The following is a 22,465-nucleotide window of genomic DNA, read 5'->3' on the forward strand; positions in this document are numbered from 1 at the left end:
CTCACCACAAGAAGGATGTTGAGGCTCAGGAGCGAGTCCAGAGAAGAGCAACGAAGCTGGGGAAGGGGCTGGAGAAGAAGAGGAGCGGCTGAGAGAGCTGGGGGTGTTTAGCCTGGAGAAGGGGAGGCTGAGGGGAGACCTCATTGCTCTCTCCAACTCCCTGAGAGGAGGTTGTGGAGAGGAGGGAGCTGGGCTCTTCTCCCAAGGGACAGGGGACAGGTCGAGAGGGAATGGCCTCAAGCTCCACCAGGGGAGGCTCAGGCTGGACATTAGGAAAGAATTTTTCATGGAAAGGGTCGTTGGGCACAAACCCGGGGCAGGATGAGACCCTGCAGTGCGCGGCGCTGCCGGCAGGGGGAGCCCGCACGACACTGCCTGGTCCTCCCCATCCCAGCCCTTCCCTGCCCTCTCTTCCCCATCCCTGTCCTTCCCATCCCTTCCCATCACTGCCCTCTCCTCCACATCCCTACCCTCTTCTTCCCATCCCTGCCCTCTCCTCCCCATCCCAGCCCATCCCTGCCCTCTCCTCCCCATCCTTGCCCTCTTCTTCCCATCCCTGCCTGGTCCTCCCCATCCCAGCCTTTCCCTGGCCTCTCCTCCCCTTCCCTGCCCTCTCTTCCCCATCCCAGCCCTCTCCTTCCCTGCCCTCCTCCCCTTCCCTGCCTATCCCTTCCCATCTTTGTCCATCTCTACCCTCTGTTTCCCATCCCTGCCCTTCCCTGCCCATCCCTGCCTGCTATTCCCCACTTTGGTACCACTCTGTGATGGGAAACAGTCTCAGCACCAAGCACCATCTTCCTCACATGGACTTATTTCATCGAAACCCTTTTCCACGGAACGCAGCTGGAGCGCAGGCCCAGATACCATTGGGACAGTCCAGCCAAAACCACCTGGATTCCGGAAAAAACAAACGATTCCCTGAGCTCCTCGTGGCTTCCAAAGTTTGTCCCAGGCTTCCTGGAAGCACAGCTCTTGGTTTTGGTTCCTGGGTCTGGTTCCAACCGTTTTGTAACAAATACTGAGGGACATGGTTTAGTGTTTGATAGGAATGGTTGGACTCGATGATCCGGTGGGTCTCTTCCAACCTGGTTATTCTATGATTCTGTGATTCTATGAAACCCAACCCCTGTCCTGGCTGGGCTCGCAGGTTGGTTCCCGGCAGCTTCTGCCACCGGTGGGTGATGCCCTGTGTCTCCAACCATGTATGATGCCAAAAAACACCAAAGATGGGGTGCGTGGCCAAGCTGGCCCTGGTGATGGGGACACAAATCACACCAGTGAGCACACGCGGTGCATGGACACGTGTGGGTGGCACACGAAGCCCTGGTCACTGTGACACAGGGGATGGGAACCCGCCAGCTGTTACAGGTGGAGCATGTGCTGAGCTGCCTTCCCTGATGAGACCCGGACTGGCTCACCTGGGACCCAGACCCAGTAGCAGACACTGCCAGGGTCAGCATCACCGCATCCCCTCCTGCATCCCAGCTCAGCAGGGTCCTGCGCCGCCGCCTGCTGCATCCCTGCTCAGGGATCCCAGCCAGCAGCGCTTCTGGACACAGCGAGGACGCGGGAGGGTTTGGTTTCCTCCCATCGCTGGCTTCCCAGTGACCTCCAGAAGAGGGAAAGCGCCACAGCCCTCCCTGGGCTGAGAGGGAGATCACAGACTCACCAGGTTGGAAAAGACCCACTGGAGATGCAGCAGCAAGCGAGGAAACCAGGAGGAGGTGGGTGCCCGCAGCGTGCGAGCATCACAGGAAGGGGCGAACGACTCCCCAGCCCCACTGCAGCAGCCCCTACGCTTGGCAGCCGCTCTGCCAAGCACACGCACACGTGTTTCTCCAGCTAACTGGGTTCCCAAGGCCGGCCCAGCACCGCCGCAGCTGGGGGCAGCTGGAGGGGGCCCCAAGGAGAGCCCTGGGCAGCTATCGGTGCTGGACCGAGGTGCTGGGCTGGGCTCCAGGAGAGCTGGCGTCTTCCCTGGTCCGGCTGCCGATGTGCTGCGCCAGCAAATTACAGCGCTTGTCTACGTTGGCTGCAGACGCTGCCTTCGGGCCCCGCTCCTCTGGGGTGTTTGCACAACCCCGAGCGCCGCCGGCCACGCAGCTCCAGTAACCGGAGCATCGCGCTGGCGCCAGCCTGGGCGAACACCTCCAGCCCCCGGAGCTGCAGTGGGAGCCACCACGCTGTCCTCCTGCGCTGCGACCGCGGGCAACGCCACCTCCCAGTGCCCCAGCGAGCGGGGTTGCTGCAAACACTGTGAGACAGCCAAGCCATGGCCAGGAATGGTTGGACTCGATGATCCGGTGGGTCTCTTCCAACCTGGTTATTCTATGATTCTATGATTGATTCCCATGCCTTGGTATCTCCCGGCTGCATCCCCTGACACCGTCCCAAAACACCAAGTGGAGCTGGTGATGCTCGATTCATACCAACCCCAGCACCGAGCAGCACTCCCAGGCTCCCTGGTCTGAAGAGCTCATCTCAATCTCCCCTCAGATTTCGATTGCTTTTCTTCCACCTCCTCTCCTTTTCTTTAAAGCAATGCAAAGATAAAACGCACCTGATACAAACGCATTGAATACCAGGGAAAATTAAATACAGTCATTTATTTTTTTCTTTTTGATGATACAAAGGTTCAAGTTTACTGTAAAAGAGAGTCGGTGCTACATGGGAGTCCGAAAGGACGGGCTTGGCCCATGAGGAACTGGCAGAGACCTCATCAGCGTGGAAAAATGCCGCTGGGATTGGGGAGCCTTACACTGCTATGTGATCATGTGTAAATGCGGCCTTAAACTACAGGAGAGACGATAGAGAACGCTGGAGCCCTCTGTGCTGGACACAAAACTGCCTGGCAAGCGCTGGCATCCCCAGCCCCTGCCCAGGCACCTCAAAACCAGGCTCTGCTGGACCTGTGGATGCAGCCCTGGCTGCGTGCGGGGAGGGTCCGGGTGGCCGAGGCCACCAGGTTGGAGCTGCCACCAGCACCAGCCCCGGTCCCCAGCAGCCCCGCGAAACCCTCTGTGTGGTGGGGGCCGAGGGGCCAGCAGGGACCCCCATTCCCACCCATCCTGGCAAAGTGGCTCAGTTTAGAAGTTGCCTGCAGCCCCTTCCAAGCAGGGACACGCATAGCTGGGCTGGCACTGGGGCAGGCAGGGGATCCAGCAGGGCACGGGGACAAGCAGGGGATCCAGCAGGGCATGAGGACAAGCAGGGGATCTAGCAGGGCACGAGGACAAGCAGTGGATCCAGCAGGGCATGAGGACAAGCAGGGGATCCAGCAGGGCGCGGGGACAAGCGGGGGGTCCAGCAGGGCACGGGGACAAGCAGGGGATCCAGCAGGGCACGGGGACAAGCAGGGGATCCAGCAGGGCATGAGGACAAGCAGGGGATCCAGCAGGGCACGGGGACAAGCGGGGGGTCCAGCAGGGCACGGGGACAAGCGGGGGGTCCAGCAGGGCACGGGGACAAGCAGGGATCCAGCAGGGCACGAGGACAAGCAGGGGATCCAGCAGGGCACGGGGACAAGCAGAGGATTCACCAAGAGCCCAGCAAGGTGCTGCACGGCACCTGGGGACATGGGATGTGGCACAGGGATGCTGCCACCTGGACAAGAAGCCACAGCGATGGATGAGCTGCAATGCCAGCCCCCATCCTGGCTCGCTCCATCCTCATCTGGCCAGTGGGACAGTGGCACTTGCCAATCCCTGTCCCCACCCACGTCCTGATGCGATGACGTCCCCACCAGTTTTGTGCCGGGGAGCTGCTGGGATCTGGGGGTGCAGAAGCGTGTTTCACTAAAACTGAAACGTTTCATTCCCATCAGGGGCCTTGGCACCCACCGGCACGGACAGGGCGAATCCATATGGTTTCCAGGGTAGCTATGGACTCAGGGGAGTGGGTTGGGAGGGGAGGCTTGGCAAAGTCCCCTTCGTCTTTGGCACGCTTGCCCTGGCAGCCAGCACAGCCATTTCTCACCAAAAAGACATTTAGGTGAAGAATTTCCAGCCCAGCTGGCTCCCGCAGAGAAGCTTCAAAGGAAAAAGAAGAAGGAAAAAAAAAAAAATCTACAAAAATAGTGACAGTTTCCCAGCTAAGAACTTTGTGCTGGCGAAATCCACAACTCCCGGCGCTGAGACGTTCCAGAAATTCATCCTGGTTTTGTCACGTTGGCCAAGTTGGAAGAAGAGAAGACAGAAACCATCGGCGGCAGCGCCCCGTTCCACGAAAAATCTTTGGATCCCCCTCTAGGATCAGCACCCGCAGGGAAACACGACACGCCTAGGGGTGCCTGAAGCCCCTCATCCCAAGGATGGGGCAGGAGGAGATGGGATGGACAGGAGGGAAAGGCTGCGGCCACCAGCCAGGGATGGGATGGGATGGGATGGGATGGGATGGGATGGGAGAGCAGGAGGTTCCTGGGATGGAGGAGAGCAGGAGGATGGTTCCTGGGATGGAGGGAGCAGGAGGTTCCTGGGATGGGATGGGAGCAGGAGGATGGTTCCTGGGATGGAGGGGAGCAGGAGGTTCCTGAGCCACAGGACTGGGGGCTGCAGCGGGGCCGGGGAGGGTCTCTCATTGCGCGGTGCGGCTGCGATGCCCATCGCACACACACTTTGGGCACGAAGGAGCCAGTGAGGGCACCAGGCAGGCAGTGGGGGGGGTGGGGGTGTCTCTCTGCCCCCCCCCTCAGTTGTACGAGCTCCCCGAGTCCTTGCCCAGGCAGTTGTAGCGCAGTGTCCTGCTGCCAGAGAGGGCAGGATGAGGCACTTCTGCTGTCACACGCAGAGATCTTGGCGGGGATGGCAAGGCACTGCGGGCAGGGGGGCTGCCACAGCATCCCCAGGGGCACCAGATGAGCCACATCCACCACGCTCTGGGTCCCCTGGCCACACCGCAGCACAGAGGGGCGAAAGCCATGGGGCACCCTGGGGTGGAAGCAGCACCTCGGGGTGGTGGCAGCGTGATGTGGGCGCTCTCCACCCGGGCAGCCTGGCACCAGCTCCAGGGCAGCATCTGTCCATGCGAGTGTCCGTGCGGGATGGCGGAGCCATCGGGACACGCCGGGGACCCCGCCGTGGTGGTGGCTAGTGGTCGTGGCGCGGCTCGCGGTGCTGTGCCCTGTGGCGATGCGGGGTTCACGTCAGGGTCCTCAGCACCGGGGAGCTGCTCGGCGGCTGCGTCCCCCCTCTTTGTCTCCCACACAGTCCCTGCGAGTGTCCTGGCCACGGCGCAGGGGCCACCACTGTCACGCTCACATGCTGTCTGCCAGCTGGTGACAGTCCAAGTCCCCCTTCAGTTCCAGAAAGCCTGGTAGCTTCACTCCCGTCTTGCGGTCCACGCACCAGCACTTGCCCCGCTGCCCGTCCAGCGCCGGGTGACACTGAGGGGACACGTTTGGTGAGGAGCATCCAGCCTGGCCCCCGCGTCCCCATTCCCACAGGCTGCCTGGGAACTCTCGGGGGGGCTTTGCCACCCCCATCCCACCCCTGGGCTTTTGCCAAGGGACCCACAACACCCGAAGGGCGATTCCCACCGAAGCCAGAAGGTCTCTGCCGTGCCCCAACACCAGCCCATCCATCCACGTCCCCCTCCCGACTTCACCCTCACTCTGCAAAATGCTCCCCATGCGAGCAGCCCCGACGGCCCCCGGTGATGGAGGAGAGCCTGTCCTACCTGCTTGGGGTGGAAGTTGCCGTTGCGGTCGCAGTTGGGGATGGGGATGACGTAGAGGTCCTCGTGCGTGCGGGTCTGAGAGGCGGCGAGCCTCTCCAGCGCCCGGTGCAGCTCGCTCTGGCACGAGCCCTGCACCTGCGGGAAGAGGGAGCTGAGCCGGCAGCAGGGCTGGAGCATGCGCCCACCCCAGCCCCCCAGGAACCCAAAGCAGAGCCATGAGGGTCCCCAGCACCCATCCTGTCCTCCCCAGCCCTGCGGTGCTCACTATGGGCCGCGTCTCCTCGCGGTGGTACGGGCTCCCGCTGTTGCGCATCTTGTTGCCGTTGTTGACCCGCTTCGCCTGATGCTTCTGCAGGCACTTGCGGTCGTGGATGCTGCAGGGGCTGAAGCTGTTGTTGGGGTGGTCAATCTCCTCCTTCTCTGCAAGGACACAGACAAGAGGAGCCTCAGCGCCACGGGGCAGCCCCGGGTGCTGCCCTGCAGTGCCCCAGCAAAGCAACCTGCCCCCCCAGGGACAACGTGCAGCCTGTGCTGCTGTACCACACGCTCCCCTCCCCAGTCATAGAATCAGGGGATCGTGGAATCATTAAGGTTGGAAAAGCCCTCTAAGCTCAAGCATCCAGTCCAACCATCAGCCCAACCCCACCGTGCCAACCAAACCATGTCCCAAAGTGCCACATCTACGTGTTTTTTGAACCTCTCCAGGGATGGAGGCTCCACCACCTCCCTGGGCAGCCTCTGCCAGGGCTTCACTACTCTGTCAGTAAAGACATTTTTCCTAATATCCAATCTAAACCTCTCCTGGCGCAACTCGAGGTTCCCACAGGCGTCTTCACCCCAGGTCCCCTCTTGCCCTTGCTGCTCCCCAGCACTGTGCTGGGCTGAGCTCTGCAGCCCTGGGGAAGGCTCCTGGGAGTTTTTAATGACTCATTAGCCACAATTCATGGGCTTGTTGCCATGTGTAGGGTTGCAAATGCGCGCTGCGCGAGCACCAGGGAGCTGCTGCAGCGTGCGGCACAGCACGAGGCTCTGGCTGTGCCCCAGCCAGCCACGTGCCACCAGGCACCAGGTGCTGGCCCACAGCACTGGACCCACAGGGCTGGAAGGTGACACACATCCAGGGAGCCCCAGTGACCCCCAAAAGCTGCCCCTGAGGAGCTGCAGCAGGAAAGGAGGCGCTGGGGCTGCTCTGAGCCCCCGCCAGCCCCGGGACAGCACCAGGCACCGCAGCCGGGACCGGAGCCACGGGGCACAGCTCCCACAAAGACATGAAAGAAGAAATTCCTGGAATAAGAAAGTTAATCTCCCCGTGGGGCCAATCCAGAAAGGCAGCGCTTGGCATCCTCGCCTGCACCAGGGGCGCAGCCAAACTGCGATCCCAGATGTTGGCAGCTGGAGGGAGCATCATGAGACCTGAGCTCTCGGCGCAACTTTAGTTTTAAAAACATCACTGGTTCCTCCAGTTTGAGGCCTGTTAACGCTCTGAGGAGGGGCGGATGCCCCCAGGAGCCAGGGTCCCACTTGCATCAGGCACAGCCCAAGCAGCATTTTGATCTCTCATCCTCCTGAGCTGTAAGAGGAAAGCGGCCAGGGCTCCCTGTCCAAGTTTATCCCAGGGCTGGGTTTAAATTAATCAATATTGGAGCTGGCAACAGGAAAAACCTTCCCAAACCAGGCAGGTGGGTGGTCACGCTGCAGCATGGGGGGAAGCACCCAGGGGCTTCCAGCACCGTGGAGGCTCTGGGGTGATGCCCAGCACAACCTTTCCTGCAGGCAGCCCTGGAGCCACAGCCTCCTGCCCACCCCAACCTGGTGGGATCCCATCCCCTGTCTCCCCTGGGCACCTCACGTGGCGGCTCCCATGCAGCCAAGGGCTCCTGGACCAGCTCCCAGCAGCCCGGTTAAAGTTCACAGCGAAGCCCCGATCAAATCCTTCTCCTTCATTCCTGTTATTTGCTTTTTGTTTAATGTGTCAATTTTTTTTTTCCGGGAAACAGCTCATGCCCTTGAAATTTGAAACACAAACCCAAAGGCTCCAGCGCCCCACGCAGAGCGATGCCAGCCCCGCCGGCACCAACCACATGGTCGTGGTGCAAGGTGGGCACTGGCAGCAGAGCCAGAGGGAGGGGTTCTCGGGCAGGGATTCTCCTTCCCTCCCCTGTATCTCCTCAGGGAATGAAGACCTGGGTGGGAGATTTGGCCCTAGTGAAGTTGAGGACCACCCTGCCCAGGTCCCGGCACCTCCAAGTGTTGCTCCCACCCCATGGAAAGGCAGGACCAGGGAAGCCCTCACCCAGCCCCGGCATGACAAACGCCTCCCCTTCCCCACCGCCACCTTCAGAGCATCAAATCTCTCAGCTTAAATAAAACCAGATGCCAAGAACATTTCTGCAAGGTCACACAAAATGCCTGCGCTTCCAGGCAGCGAGGTGGCTCCCACCTGGCCCCCAGCGCTGGGGACAGAGCGTTGAGTCCCGTGGCCCCCCAGTGCTGAGCTGCCCCCCGACTCATGCGATGACCCCAGGATCCCTCCCCACTGCAGGGATCACTGTGGTCCTGGGGGTGATTTTCCCACCCGCTAAGCAGCGGCTTGAGGAGCCCCTTGGCAATCCCCCTGCACCAGCTGGGCAAGGGAACTCCTCGCACTCGTGCACACGGACATGGAAAAAGCAACTTCTGTGGAGCCTGGAGGCCCCCACCAACCCCTCAGCTCGCTCCCTGCGTAGCCTGGAGCCCCAACCCCTTGGGAAGCACCATCTGCATGCTGGCCCCAGCAGCACCAGTGCCCCTGAGCCATCCTGCACCTCTCCCAGCGCCCCGTTGTGCCTGGCAGCCCCGGCCACTCAGGACAGTCCATGCACTGGCCACCAGCATCCTGGTGCTGCTGGTCACGGTTGGGACTGTGCCAGCAGGGAAGTTTCTGAGGGTCGAGGGAGGAAAGAAACCATGGAGAAGGGGGGCCCTGGTTGGCCGAGGGCCGGGGAAGCCCCTCTGCTCCGCTGGGGATGGAAGCGGGTGCCAAGGGGACGGGAACGGGCGCTGCTCTCGCCAGCCGCCCCATCCCAGCAGGAGGAGGGTTTCTGCCCAGCCTTCTGCTCAGCCCATGGACAGAAGACACAAACGAATCATTCAGTGTCGCCATCAATTAACGGGAGCTGCAATTGGGGTTGGTCACATGCTGAACTTGGGCTCAGTGCGGTGGATCACAAGGGAGCAGCGAAGGGCTCCGGGCTCCACTGTGCGGCTCCCATGGGAGGAGAACCCAGGGCAGCAAGTGAAGCCTTGGAGCGGGCACGTGTCCATGGGAGAGCGACAAGTGTCAGGGAACCCCACAACTCCAGCTCCGCTCCCCCAGCCTCGCCAGCTCAGGTGCAAAGGACCCCCCTGTGCTGGAGGGGACACAGACATGAGACCAACAGAGGAGAGGTCGGGATGCAGATGCAAATGATTCCTTCTGGGGATCATCGCCTTGCCAAGAGCAGCTCCCAGCTCAGAGAAGCCTAAGCACAGGAGAATGTCACATCCCATCCCAAGGGGCAGCTGGGACAGGGCAACAGCCTTGCTTGGCCCCCTGACTGGGTGGAAAAGGGCAGTGACGGATGCATGTGGGGTGGGTGCCTGAACCCAGCCTGTGCTCGCTGCTCGTGCACCATCCAGACGGGGCTCAGACACCACCATCCCTCCCCATCACTGCACACAGAAGGCAACAGGATCCATCCCAGCCACACGGGATGCAGGCAGCTCCTGCGGGTCAGTTTTTCCCAGACATAATTATTTACCCAGCATTAAATCACTCGCCGTGTGCCGGGGAAAACATCCTCACCTCTTCCCAGCTGCCACACACGGGTTCGGCCATCGTCTCTCCTAGACACCCGCGGGCTGTGCCGAAAAGCCACGGCTGGAACCTTCCGGATGCAGCCCTGTCGCAGGGCTCGGGCTGCAGGATGGGAGCTGGCAGGGCTGGGAGCGCAAGGCAGGGACCAGGGTCCTGCACAAGGTGCCCAGACCCATAGCCACGGGTCTTGGGTCAGGACAGCGGCCACCCCCTCCCTCATGTCCTAGAAAGCCCCGTCCTGCGGGTGCCGCGCGTCCTGGGTGAGCGGAGAGGCTTTTTCTGGCAATGGAGCTGGGAGCCATCGTCCAACCCCTCGGAAAGCCCAGCCTCAGCCCAGCCCCCCCTGACACCAGCCTCTTCCCTGGAATGCGGAGCCCCCCAGGCTGAGCCCCCAGACAAAGTGTTTACTGTACGAGCTGCACATTAACCGCTTCCCAGCCACCCGCTCGCTGCGGCCTCCGCTCGCCCGGCACCCACGCAGCGCTGGGGGACACCGGCTGCATACGCCCCTGCCCCGAAACAGGCATTTAAATCCTTTCTGCTGCTCCAAATCAGAACCATTGGATTCCTCATCACTGTGCCAGGCAGGGCTGTGATGGGAGGGATGGAGCCTGCACCCCCAGCCCCGCGCTCCCGCTGGCTCCAGGTTGCCAGGATGGGACAGAGACTTGCGACTCGGACGTCCCACCAGGATTTTCCCACTGGAGCTGCACGAAACAATGTGCTTCGGGGTGTCCTGCCTGTGTCCTGTCCCCCGCCAAGGGGCTCGCCACTGCCCACTCTCCCCTCCGCCACCTGCAACGCTGGGCACACACGGTGCCCGGTGGGTGAGTCTGGCTCCCACGGCCACCCACCCGTCCCCAGCAAGGGCAAAACACCCCGGGAAGGGAGGGAAAAAAACTGCAAGTCTCTTTCCTAAAGGCTGTGGGAAAAAATGCTGTGGTACACGGGGCACGGCCAAAACCAACAGGGCTTGGCAGCCCAACACAAGCCCGGGCCAGGGAGCCCAGACTGCTCCTGCAGGATGTGGGATGAAGGCAGACGGGCAGGGCAGGGGGTCTCCGCAGAGGATCCCATGCCAAGCACTCAGGGCCAGCTCCTGTCCCTGGAGGGGGTGGCTCCATCTGCAAAGAGCTCTCCTTACACGGGGGCATCAATGGAGCTGCCGTGGACCAGCCATGCAAGGAGGGAACGGAGCCAGGAACCAGCCACCGGCACAGACGGGGACGGACACTGCTCCACCAGCTCGCTGGCCATCTCACGGGGGATGCTGCTCCCCAGCTCCAAGGGGCACGGGCAGAGCTCACAGGCAGTGAGTTTCTCTCGTGGTTGGACCCGACCATCCTGGAGGTCTTTTCCAACCTAGTGATTCTGTGATTCTCCAGCCTGGACTGCAACCTCTCCCCTGCCTGGTCCCAAAAGGACACAGCTCTTGGCAGAGCCCCTGCCCAGAGCCCGACCTGTCCTGCCTGCAAGGGAAGCAGGTGCCCCGAGGCCTCTTTCCTGTTTCCTCCTGGAAACTGCTGGTAGCATCCTGGGGAAGGGGCAGCACAGGGGTAACCAGCAACCAGAGCTTCTGCAGCAGCTGGGACTTGTCCCAGACCATGGGTACCTGCAGGACCCGGGCTGCCCAGCCACCCTGGGCACTGCAGCCAGGACACAGGGGGCGAGGAGCCCCTGCCAAGCACCCCACTCCAGCGTGCACGGAGCCACCGGCTGCAACACGGCTGTGCCAGGATAAGGAAGGCACAAAAGTGACCCGCTGGTACCCAGTTGTGGGATGTCAGGAAGCTTGATGCTGTGTTGGGTGATAAGACCCTGCCAAGCGCCCCACTCCAGCATGCACGGAGCCACCAGCTGCGACACCACCATGCCAGGGGTGGATAAGAATGGCACAAATGTGACCTGCTGGTACCCAGTGGTGGGATCTCAGGAAGCTCCAGAGACAGCCTGGAGACCCCCGTGAAGCTCCGTGCTGTGTGGGTGATGAGTCCCTGCCAAGCACCCCACTCCAGCATGCACAGAGCCACCCGCTGCGGCACTGCTGTGCCAGGGTGAGGATGGCACAAAGGTGACCTGTTGGTACCCAGCTTCTCAAGAAGCTCAGCGCTGCTTGCACTCTGGTTATGTCCATCCCTGGGGAGTCCTATCCCGTCCCACTCCAGGGTCCCTCGCTGAGCCTTCCACCTCATTCCAGTGCCTGAAGGGGCTACAGGAAAGCTGGGGAGGGACTGTTCACAAAGGCTTGGAGTGATAGGATGAGGGGCAATGGGGATAAACTGGAGAGGGACAGATAAAGACTAGACATAAGGAAGAATTCCTTCACCATGAGAGTGATGAGACACTGGAACAGGTTACCCAGAGCAGTGGTGGCTGCCCCATCCCTGGAGGTGTTCCAGGCCAGGTTGGACGATCTTTAAGGTCCCTTCCAACACAAACTATTCTGATTCATTCTCAGTCCCGTAGCCACACAAGCAGAGAGCAAGTTGGTGCCAACGAGGGCTGCAGGAGGGCACCGAGACCCCTCGCCGCCCCGCATCCGCCTTACCTGGGGGGTGGAGGCTCTCCTGGATGGCTTCGACGTCGGCCAGGTCGGTGCAGACGCCCTGGCCGTGCATGAGGGTGTGCAGGGGCCGGGACACGCCTCGGGGGGGGTAGCAGCGCAGCCCCGCTCCGCACCGAGCCGTGTAAACGCCGCAGGCGGTGCCGCGCCCGAGCGCGCAGGTCGCGCAGCACCCGCAGCCCGGCTCCCGCACCAGCTCCGCGCAGCCCTGCGGCGCTTTGCACCGCGCCAGCCGCTCCTCCGAGCACGGGGGGCACTGGATCGCCTCCTCCCCGCCGCCCGGACCCGCCGACAGCGCCAGCAGCAGCGCCAGCACCGACACCGGCACCGGGAGCCGCAGCCGCGCCCCGGCGGCTCCGCGCATCGCGGCTCCGCGCCCGCCCGCACCCGGCGGAGCTCGGCTGGGGGAGCGGGGCGGGGGCAAACGCCTTTATGCGGCCGCTGGCCACACCTCCGGCCGCCGGCACCGGGGCCACCGGCGGGGCCGCCCCCGACGGCACCGGGAAAGCCACCGGGGACGCGCGGCGGGGGCGGCGAAGGAGGGGGGGGCGGCCACTCCAGCCCCGGGGCCACCGGGAGACCCCCCCGCAGCCCAATCCCCTCCCCCGGAGCCCACCCCAGCCCGCCCAGTCCCTGAGAGTAACTGGGATGAACTGGGACACACGCTCCGAACCAGTGGGGGCTGCAAAATAGATATTGGCGATGACTTCAGCCCCGGTGCCACCGGGAGACCCTGAGACCCCTAACCATTCACCCCCCCGGAGTCCAATCCCCTCCCCCGGAGCCCACCCCCAACTGCCCAGTCCCTGAGAGTAACTGGGATGGACTGGGACGCACGCTCCGAACCAGTGGGGACTGCAGAGTAGATGGCGGTGATGACTTCAGCCCCAGGGCCACCGGGAGACCCCGAGACCCCCGATCCTGCACACCCCTCGGAGCCCAATCCCCTCCCCCGGAGCCCACCCCCAACTGCCCAGTCCCTGAGAGTAACTGGGATGGACTGGGACGCACGCTCCGAACCAGTGGGGGCTGCAGAGTAGATGTTGGCGATGACTTCAGCCCCAGGGCCGCCGGGGCAGCCCGAGCCCCCCGATCCCGCACCCACCGGCTCCCCGCATCCCCCCAATCCCGCACAAACCCGGGATAAGTTGAAAGGTGCCGGCACCTAGTGGCTATTTGGGAAAATCGGGAGGCAGCGGGCAGGGAGCCCGAGCATCCCTCCCTCCCCGTGGCTCCAGCCCCGCCAGGCCCCGCAAAAACCGCGTCGGGGCAGCCAGGGAGCACCGAGGGAGAGGAGCCAGCAGGGACCAAGAGCAACAGGTCCCTGAGCATCCTCCTGGTGCCCCGCGAGCTGCGCCCAGGGGTGTCTCGGGCAGCACAGGGTATGGGGGAGCTGGGGGGACCCTCCTGATGTGATGGGGAGGGCTCGAATACAGCCTGGGATGCCATGAGCTCTGGCCCGTGTCCCTGTCCTGGGTAAGGATCTGCTGCAGCCAGGCTAAGCCAGAGACCGGCTGAACTCGTGCCACGGAACAGGAGCTGCTGCGAGGAGCTTTGTCCTGCACACGCAGGGACACACGGCACAGTGGCATCTGAGTGCTGGCCACGTCACCACGCTGGCTGCGGTCACCTCCAGCCAAACCACCGCTGCCTGCTGCACAGAGGCTGGCGAGATGACCACAACCACCCAGCACCAACCGGGAGACAAGGCGAACTTCACCCTGCAGGACACAGCGAGCCAGCCTTGTGCACTGGCTCCACCAAGGACTTGGCTGAGCACTGGGAGCCACTGGGGTTTGTGACTGCTTTCAAGGCAATTAATGATCCATAAACACCTAGATGTTGGGTTCAGCTGTGGGGCCCTGGGGTGGGACACAGGGCAAAGCTTCAAAAGGGCCCTGGGAGGTTGGGGCTGCCCTGTAGCTGTGCACAAGGGGATGCACCTGGGCTGCCCCAGAGGGATTCTACCCCAGTTCCACTTGCTGCGGGGCAGGTCAGGGCTCAGCAGGCTGCTCTGTGACAGCCTCGTTGTGCCCAGGAATTTAATGCAGCACAGAGGGCTGTGAGCAGGCACAGGATCCTGTGCTGGTGCAGTGTTGGATGTCAGGGGATATTTAGGCTGGACATTAGGAAAAAATTTTTCACAGAAAGGGTCATTGGGCACTGGCAGAGGCTGTCCAGGGAGGGGGTTGAGTCCCCTTCCCTGGAGGGGTTTGAGGCATGGGTGGACGCAGTGCTAAGGGACATGGTTTAGTGTTTGATAGGAATGGTTGGACTCGATGATCCGGTGGGTCTCTTCCAACCTGGTTATTCTATGATTCTATTTCTTTCATTTGTCCTGATTAAACAGACAAGAGGGAAGAAGACGAGGAGCAGTGAGTAGACAGAAAGCCACCTCCCTAGTGCGTCTCAGCCTGATCACCGTGGAAAGGGCTCAAAGTATCGCAGACCTCTCGAGAGGAGCAAAGCCAGCCTCTAATGCAGAGCCCCAGATGAGAACCCCAAACTCATCTCAGGGGTGAGAACATCTAGTGCTCCAACTGGCTTTTTGAGGCTGGAGTGCTGACATTGGTGGCTCCCAGGAATATCTTCTCTCTCCTGTGCAGGTGAGCTGGGCAGCACCGAGTGTGCAGGTGGGGCATAGGTAGGTCTTGGGGTGGTGGGGAGGTAGGGTCTGCATCCCCCACTCTCCCCTGCCCCACTTATCCCCTCCCAGCTGTCACGGGGGCTCTGTGAGGCATCAGCCCCCTGTGCTGCCCCAGAGCCCCTGCCCTGCCTGGCACAGCCTTGTGGTGTCCGTGACTCGTGGCAGAGGCACCAGCCTTGACACAGTGTCCAAGCTGGGGCCAAACCCAAACAGGTGCCCAGCCTCGCTCGGGCTGCGGCGCCTTATCAGGCCTTGGCAGCTCTGTTGTGTCTGCGGGCAGAAGCAGCCGGCAGTGCTGGCAGCCAACGGGGCACTCAAGGGATGGGGATGTGCTCCCTCCCTGCCAGGCACAGCGCCTCCAGGACCCTGTCCCAGCACCATCCTGCGAGATGGAGAGGGAGCCAGGGCTGGTGCACCCCCCAGCCACGCTGCCCCCCAGCCCTGAGACTCAGAGATCAAAGCTCTACAGCCAAGGAGGGTGCTCAGCGCTTGGTGCAGCCCAGGTCTCCTGCTTGAGATGAGGCAGCCTCGTGCTCCCAATGCCAGTGCTCTCTGGGCTCCCAGAACATCTTTCCCAACCCCCATCTTTGGGGTTCCCAAGGCTGGGAGGAGCCGCTCAGGCTGCTTCCCTGAAACTCCCCTGAGTAGGGTCTGGAGCCATCCCAGCCCCAGGAAGAGGTGGTAGGGGCAGAAGTGGGGCTGGGGGTCACAGAGGGCTGGAGACCCCAGCCCAGGGGGAGATGGGGAGATGCAGGGTTGGTTGTGCTACGGGACACAGTGACTGCACACACTGCAGGACCCTGATGCCTCCTGGGCTCTTGCAGCCCCATCCCCAGGGCTTAGCCTGGCCGACCCACAAGTCCATCTCCATCTTCTCACAGACCCTGTGGCCAATATCCCTAGCTCTCATCCAGCCCCTTCCTCTGCTCCCTTCCTTGCTGGTGTTACACCCCATTTCCAAGGAGCATCTCCTCTCTGGTTCTCCCTGGACTCGGTTCCAGCAGCTACTCCTGGCCCTGGCTGCCTTCCCTGCAATTCCTGGCCATCCCTCCTTGCCCCCAGCCAGCGGGGCAGAGGGCGACGAGCCTGCGTGGGTGCTCAGCCCCCTGCTGGATGCGGCCCATGGGATGTGGGTGCTGGGGCGGGCAAGGGGCGTGTCGGGCTGTGTGGGAGCCGTGGTGATAACAGTGGGAGCTGTGCTGGGGCAGCAGGAGCAGACAGCGCGGGCTAGTGGGACGAGCCAAGCCCCACGGTCCTGGGCAGCCTGGTCCCAAGGCAGCGGCATGGGGTGCAGCAGCCCCCAGCGCCTCCTCCACGTGCTCTGCATCCTCTCAGTCCTGGCCGGGCACCTGCACTTTGCTACAGCTCAGTGGTTTTATCCCCTGGGCTCGGAGGACACCACTCCGGATCCCAGCACCAGCCCCACAGCACCAACCCTGGATGGGGAAGAAGGTAGGATTGGTGGGATGGGATTACAGCTTCCCTGGCACCTCCTGTTCCTGCACGCTAGCAAAGGAAGGACATCTCCAGTGTCAGGCTGGAGGGTAACGTGAGGTGCCACGGTTTGGGGCTGCTCGTGGCATCACTGCGGCCAGGAGCTGGGGGTGCTGTGCCACCCTGGTCCCCCTCTAGCCCTGCCACCTCCCACCCCATCGCCCCTTTGCTCCTGCAGACGGAGATGCTGATGGCGAGGAGCCCACGCGGAAGGTGCTGCTGAACAAACCCCCGCTGGCAACAGCCTCCAGACACCGGGAGTCCCTCGCCAGGGGGGCAGCGAAGGGCCCGGGCCATGCCCGGCTGCGCACACGAGGCCAGGTCCTTTTCCCCATGCGGCATCCCCTCCCTGCGCCCCCATCCCTCCTAGAACTCTGGTGGCCCCCTCACTGCATCCTTCTCTTTATCCGTGCCCTGGAGCACAGCTGCTCCAGCCTGGCCGGGGTAGAATGCCCCGCTCCAGCCTCAAAGCCACATCTCAGCTACCTTTTACCCCTTGAAAAGAAGCCACAACAGCTCCTGGTGTCCCCCTGCATGGCACAGCCCCCACACCAGGAGAGGATTCCCCATGTCCCCTGGAACCCCCCCCAGCCCCACACTGAGCTCTCCCCGTCTGTCCTTGCAGCACCGACCCACAGCTGCCCCGAGGATCTTTGAGGGGAGCGCAGAGGAAGAGGAGTTCCTGCAGATCAAGGTGGTGGAGGGGTAGCCTGGGATGGGCACCCAGACAAGGGGCTCAGGGGGATGCGGGCTGGCAGGGCGGGATGGGGATGATGCTCAAGGGTCTCACACTCAGCCCCTCTTCTCCTTCGCACAGACAACAGCAATGGTGCTGCCCCAGCAGGTGCCCCCGACCCCAGAGACAGACCCTGCTCTCCAGGTGAGAGGTGGGCACAGAGCACCCGTGCCAGTCCCTGGCAGCCGGGGCTCCCATCTCACCGCTCTCTCCCTCTCCAGACCCGCAACGGCTCCAGCTGCATCTGCCCCGTGCGCCCTGGCCCCCCTGGCCCAAAGGTGCTTTTTCTGACTGTGCAAAACCTTTTCTGCCTGGGATTTGGATTCTTACTCTGGGATCTGGGTTGGGGGCACAACTCGTGCCAGGGGGAAGCGCATCCCCAAGGTGGGTGTCAGTGGAGGAGAGCACCAGGAGCTGGGGTCCAGGCTCTGTCTTCCCCTGGCAGGGAGAGAAAGGTGACCGAGGGTACCCAGGAGAGAGAGGCCAACCTGGACTTTCTGGGGAGAAAGGGAAGACCGGCAGCCCAGGACAGCCAGGTCACCAGGGTCCCCGGGGCCCTCCAGGTCCTCCAGGACCACCAGGGCCCCCGGGACCACCAGGTACCTGGGCAGCCAGAAGCCCACCTGTGCCTGCCACCCTCCCCAGGGGATCGGAGAATGAAGTGAGTGATGGTGTGGGGGGCGTGTGTGGGTGATGTCGGGGGTGGTGGGTGATCCTGGCACCGGCTGTGGTGTCCATCCCTGGCTGGACCAGCAGGGACTGGAATGGGGGGCTGAGACACAGGGATGGGATGCAACCAAGCAACTACTCACCAACTCTGCTCTCTCTTTCCTTTCTCCCTCCAACCTGAACATGCAGCTGGGAGCATCCAGCCCTGCAGGGAACCCGGGACCCCCAGGTCCCCCCGGGATGCCCGGCCCCCCTGGCTACCCAGGCCATGAAGGTCCCCAGGGCCCACCTGGGCGGGAGGGGCAGCCAGGACCCCCTGGCCCACCGGGGGCTGTGGGGCCACCTGGTTTCCCCGGGCCTGAAGGACTTCCAGGGTCTCCAGGCTCTGCAGGACCAGATGGACCCCCTGGGACACCAGGGCTCCCAGGGCCACAAGGTCCCCCCGGGGCACCTGGGCACAAAGGACCCCCTGGTCCTGCAGGACCTGCATCACTCCCTGGCAAACCGGGGCTCCGAGGGGAGCCAGGATTCCCTGGACCAAAGGTAAGAGGGTCTCAACCAACCCATCCATGGCACTGGGGCCAGAGCACAACCAGTAGGGTGGGGATATGGAACAGCTGGGGATGCACCAGCCCCTTGTTTCACCCCAAGCATCCAATACCCAGCCTGCTGGAGCGCTCTGGGCTTGCCCCCACTGTGGGGCCCAGGGGTTGTGGGGTGCTGAGCCCCACCACCCCATGCACCACGTGCCGACAGGGTGAGAAGGGCGAACACGGACTGCCGGGCATGCCGGGGAGCCCTGGACGGACTGGAGAGACGGGTGCCCCGGGCATGCCTGGTCCCATGGGGCCACCAGGACCACCAGGGGACTACAGGGTGAGTAGAGGGGGGTCCTGGGGCTGGAGGTGCTCAGGGGTGGGGGGCAGCCCTGCACTCACCCCAGCGCATCCTCCGCTTCCAGTGCGACTCGCGCCACGCAGGGCACCACGGATCGGCTGGGCCACCAGGACCCAAGGTGAGCTGGGAGGGGGGACACCGTGGGTAGTGGTTGTTGGCAGTGAGGGCACACAAACCGTGTTCCCAAGGACCAGCATGAAAACCAAACAGCCCCAGGGTGCCGTGCCGGGGGGGTTGGGAGTGCCTGGGGACCCACAGAACTGAGGCACCAGCAGCTCCTCTTTGCTTTCCTTCCAGGGAGAAAAGGGAGACCCCGGAGAGCCGGTTTGTAGCTGTGGGCACTGGTGCATGGGGAAATGTTTTGGGGGGTCCTGTCTCCACACCCTGAATGTGAATCTCTGAGCCCCTTGTGCTGCCTCCACTCCCCTTGCCCCATGTGCCAGGGCAGCACCAGCCTTTGCCTTGCCCAACGGCACCACCGGAGTCCCCAAATGGGCTTGGGCATGAGAGGGGGCAGCAAGTCACGCCATCGTCTGGGACACATGCAAATACACACATCCATGCATGCGTGGAACATGCAGATGTGTGCATCCCCATGCACAGGGGCTAATCGTGCCTCTCTGCGGCTCACCCAGGGATGCTGCTATGGGGAACACGGATGTAAACCAGGCCACCAGCCCTTCCCAAGCACCGGCAGCCAGTCTGGCTCGTGGGTGCCCATGAGCGGGTACCAAACGGTGAGTTCTCAGGGGGCCCAGGGACCCCAAACTGGCTGCGGGGACCCTGCTACCAGAGCCCAGGCAGCTCTGTGCGCTCCGTGCCACAGCTCGCCCCACTGGGAGCACCATGGGACTTGCAGCTCTGGCTGGGATATGGATGGAGGGATGAAGGGATGGAGAGGTGGGGATGGAGATCATCCTTAATCTTCCATCTTTCTGTGCGGGGTGGCAAAGAGGAGCCAGAGATTTATGGAGCGATCATCCCCCATGTGAGAGACCCTGCCCGGCTTCTGTCTGTGCACCCGGGAAGGGGAACAGAGCAAGAAGGATGGGGGACAGCGATGGGGTGTCCTATAGCTGCCCCCCGCCCCAACAAGGCAGCACCAAAATAGCCTAGTCCAATCTCTGCGTTGCTCTACCATAGGGTCTTCGAGGTCTCCCTGGGAACCCTGGACCCCCCGGACCTCCTGGTCCCCCAGGAGCACCAGGTCTCCTCTACCTCAATGTAAGGTCCAGCACATGCTGTGCACACTTGTGCTGGAGGGCACACACGTGTGAGTTTGCACGGCACGAGGGGCTCCCCACAAACTCTGTCTTTGCTTCCAGAGGGTTTACCCCATCCATCCCCAGCCACCCTGCAAGCAGCCGGTAAGCCGTGACCTTACTGTCCCTGAGAAGGACCCTGTCCCCTCCCTGTGCCCAGCAGTAGTAACAGGCACCACTTGCCTTCACAGGGAGCGGCCAGTGCAGCCTGGACAGCAGGTAAGGGACATTCTCAGGTGTTTTGGGGGCTATAGACTTCTCATAAACACCTTTTGCAAGGTCTTGCATCCATTCCTGGGTGCTGGGGCCGTGTCACCCTGCACGGCTCCCACCACCACAGCCTGGCTCCCACCACCACATCCATGTGGTACTGGGGCACCTTGTGACACCCCTCTCTCTAGTGTCTCCAGATGCCGACATCCCTCAGATGGAGCTGCCGGACTCTCGTACTGATCTCCAGGTGCGTCCTTGGCTGCGGCTGTGGGCAAGCGTCCCAAGCCGTCCGGCTGCTTCACGCACCACAGCTTGGGCCCCGAACATCTCCATTCCCCCCAGCGCCAGACGTGGGTGTTCAGGTCCAAGGAGCTGATGCTGAAGTCAGGAAAAGCCGTGCCCGAGGGGAGCCTGGTCTACGTGCGGGAAGGGAGCAGCGCCTTCCTCCGGACCCCCACCGGCTGGAGCCGCATCCTGGTACCATGCCCCAAGGATGCCCCTTGGGGTCTCTGCAGGGAGGGGGGAGACAGGGAAGGGCAGCCAGGGAGGCTGGATTTGGCCCTGGAGCAGCAGAGCCCAGGGAAAGAGCTGGCTCTCTCTTAACCCATCCCTCTACTCATTGCATTGAGCAGCTGGAGGATTCGGAGTCATTCTTCGCTGGTGATGACCCCTCTGCTTCCACCCCCCAGTACCAGGTGAGGGGTGTGAGCAGCCACTGGGTCTTCTCATGTCCCAGCAAGGGGACAGAGCCCTCCTTTTGTCTTCTGGGGGTGGACAGGCCCCCACAGGACTGTTCTCTCATTTCCATCCAGGAGATAAAGCGGGTGCAGACAAGAGGTCCTGACACGAGGCCACCCACGCTGGCCCCCATGGACACATTGGTGAGCCTGGCTGTGCCGGGAGGGCTCGTGCCGTGGTGCTTGGGGGCTCGTGCTGTGGCGCTGGGCTGTCAGCAGGGCAGCATCAGCCCCACACCTGCAGAGCCTGGAGTTTTTGGGATGATGGGGAGGGCACAGCACCCATGGCACAGGGGTGGATGCCCCTGTGCTGCTATGAGCCACATTATTCCAGGTCCAGAAGGATGAGAGACAAGGGCTGCCCCAGATCCCACCAACTACTGTCGCCCCTCGGATCCCATCAGTAAGCAACAAGTGGGAAATGGGTGGCCTGGACATGGGAGATGGGGGAGAAAAGGCTGGGGGGGACCCCTCCATGCCTGGACAGCACCACCCTAGGAAGAAATGGGGAGCAGAGATGATGCCTGGCCATGCTCGAGCCTCTCTCCTGTCCTGCCTCCCATCCCAGCTCCGTCTGGCCGCCCTGAACGTGCCCCTCACTGGGGACATGAGCGGGATCCGTGGGGCCGACCTGCAGTGCTACCGCCAGTCCCAGGAGGCTCAGCTCTACGGCACTTTCCGGGCATTCCTGTCAGCCCCAACCCAGGACCTGGTCTCCATCGTCAAGAGGACAGACAGGACCCTCCCCATTGTCAACCTGAAGGCAGGTGCCCCTGTTCCCTGGGGGAGCTGCCAGCCCCACAGCTCCCGATGAGCCTGGGCACAGGGATCCTTGCCTGCTCACACGCTGTGGATGCTGCACCCTGGCTGTGCTCGGCTTTCGTGTTTTGGGGAGCTGGGAGGGGAACCAGAGGCATCACCCCAGCCCCTCAGCTCAGCGCTGCTGCTGTTCCTACAGGGCCAGCTGCTGGCCAAGTCCTGGAGCTCCCTTTTTGAGGGCCAGGCTGGTGCCACCCCACGGAGCCCAATCTACTCCTTCAACGGGCGCAACGTCCTCACGGACCCTCTCTGGTGAGTCCTCCTACCTCTGGGGCAGGTGCCAGCAGGCATCCCTGAACAAAAGCATCCCAGGCCAGGTTGGATGGGGACTTGAGCAGCTTGGGTCTGTGCCCAGGGCAGGGGGTTGGAACTGGATGATCTTTAAGGTCCCTTTCACCCCAGAGTCATGGAATGGTTTATGTAAAGCAACCAAGTTGGGTTTGAGGGGGCTGCAATAGGTTCCCCCAGTTCCTGGCACCTGCACAGAGGCAAAAGCTGGTGCAAAGAGCCAGAGATGCCCCTGAGGGCGACCCTGACTCCCTCTCCCCCCATCCCCAGGCCCCTCCGGCTGGCCTGGCACGGATCCACGCCGCGTGGTGGCCAAGCCTGCAGGAGAGATTGCCAGGGCTGGCGCAGCTCTGGCCCCGGGGAGGGTCTGGCCACCCCTCTGGGTGAGGGGGGTCGGCTGCTGGCCGGGCAGCGGCACAACTGCTCCGAGGCGCTGGTGGTGCTCTGCGTGGAGGTGGCCTTTCCCTATCGGCACATGTGGTGACCAGGGACTCCGAGCCACGTGCCATCCTGTGGGGCCATGGATGCAGCGCTGAGACCCCCATGGGCAGCACAGGGTGGAGAAATGCATCATCGGAGCCGTGCAAGAGCACGGATGGGGTGCTGACCCCATGGCTGTGCCATCCTCACCA

General features: G+C 62.8%; 2 protein-coding genes across 2 annotated transcripts; one reads left to right on the forward strand and one right to left on the reverse strand.

The window, feature by feature from the left end:
- Window positions 1-4,913: 4,913 nt before the first annotated feature.
- On the reverse strand, window positions 4,914-12,435 carry IGFBP4 (insulin like growth factor binding protein 4). Its single transcript, XM_069876672.1, has 4 exons — window positions 12,057-12,435; window positions 5,939-6,093; window positions 5,674-5,808; window positions 4,914-5,380 (listed from the first exon to the last, which is right to left on the reverse strand). The coding sequence occupies exons 1-4, from the start codon at window positions 12,433-12,435 to the stop codon at window positions 5,252-5,254; spliced, it is 798 nt and encodes a 265-aa protein (XP_069732773.1). The 3' UTR covers window positions 4,914-5,251.
- Window positions 12,436-15,696: 3,261 nt separating this feature from the next.
- On the forward strand, window positions 15,697-19,452 carry LOC138731200 (collagen alpha-1(X) chain-like). Its single transcript, XM_069876999.1, has 11 exons — window positions 15,697-16,170; window positions 16,391-16,533; window positions 16,838-16,906; window positions 17,030-17,092; window positions 17,170-17,226; window positions 17,394-17,609; window positions 17,807-18,160; window positions 18,374-18,493; window positions 18,579-18,632; window positions 18,812-18,838; window positions 19,150-19,452. The coding sequence occupies exons 1-11, from the start codon at window positions 15,846-15,848 to the stop codon at window positions 19,435-19,437; spliced, it is 1,716 nt and encodes a 571-aa protein (XP_069733100.1). The 5' UTR covers window positions 15,697-15,845; the 3' UTR covers window positions 19,438-19,452.
- The last annotated feature ends 3,013 nt before the right edge of the window (window positions 19,453-22,465 follow it).

This window comes from Phaenicophaeus curvirostris, chromosome 26 (genome assembly GCF_032191515.1).
Source record: "Phaenicophaeus curvirostris isolate KB17595 chromosome 26, BPBGC_Pcur_1.0, whole genome shotgun sequence".
In the NCBI taxonomy this organism is placed as follows: domain Eukaryota; kingdom Metazoa; phylum Chordata; class Aves; order Cuculiformes; family Cuculidae; genus Phaenicophaeus; species Phaenicophaeus curvirostris.

What these genes read in the sequence shown, in the direction of transcription:
- IGFBP4 (XM_069876672.1), bottom strand. Translation starts at nt 12,435, where the DNA reads ATGCGCGGAGCCGCCGGGGCGCGGCTGCGGCTCCCGGTGCCGGTGTCG. An exon ending in GGAGAGCCTCCACCCCCCAG is followed by an intron (nt 6,094 to 12,056) that starts GTAAGGCGGATG and finishes GTGTCCTTGCAG; the next exon opens with AGAAGGAGGAGATTGACCAC. An exon ending in GCAACTTCCACCCCAAGCAG is followed by an intron (nt 5,381 to 5,673) that starts GTAGGACAGGCT and finishes GTGTCCCCTCAG; the next exon opens with TGTCACCCGGCGCTGGACGG.
- LOC138731200 (XM_069876999.1), top strand. Translation starts at nt 15,846, where the DNA reads ATGTGGGTGCTGGGGCGGGCAAGGGGCGTGTCGGGCTGTGTGGGAGCC. An exon ending in CCAGGGGATCGGAGAATGAA is followed by an intron (nt 17,610 to 17,806) that starts GTGAGTGATGGT and finishes CTGAACATGCAG; the next exon opens with CTGGGAGCATCCAGCCCTGC. An exon ending in GACCACCAGGGGACTACAGG is followed by an intron (nt 18,494 to 18,578) that starts GTGAGTAGAGGG and finishes CTCCGCTTCCAG; the next exon opens with TGCGACTCGCGCCACGCAGG.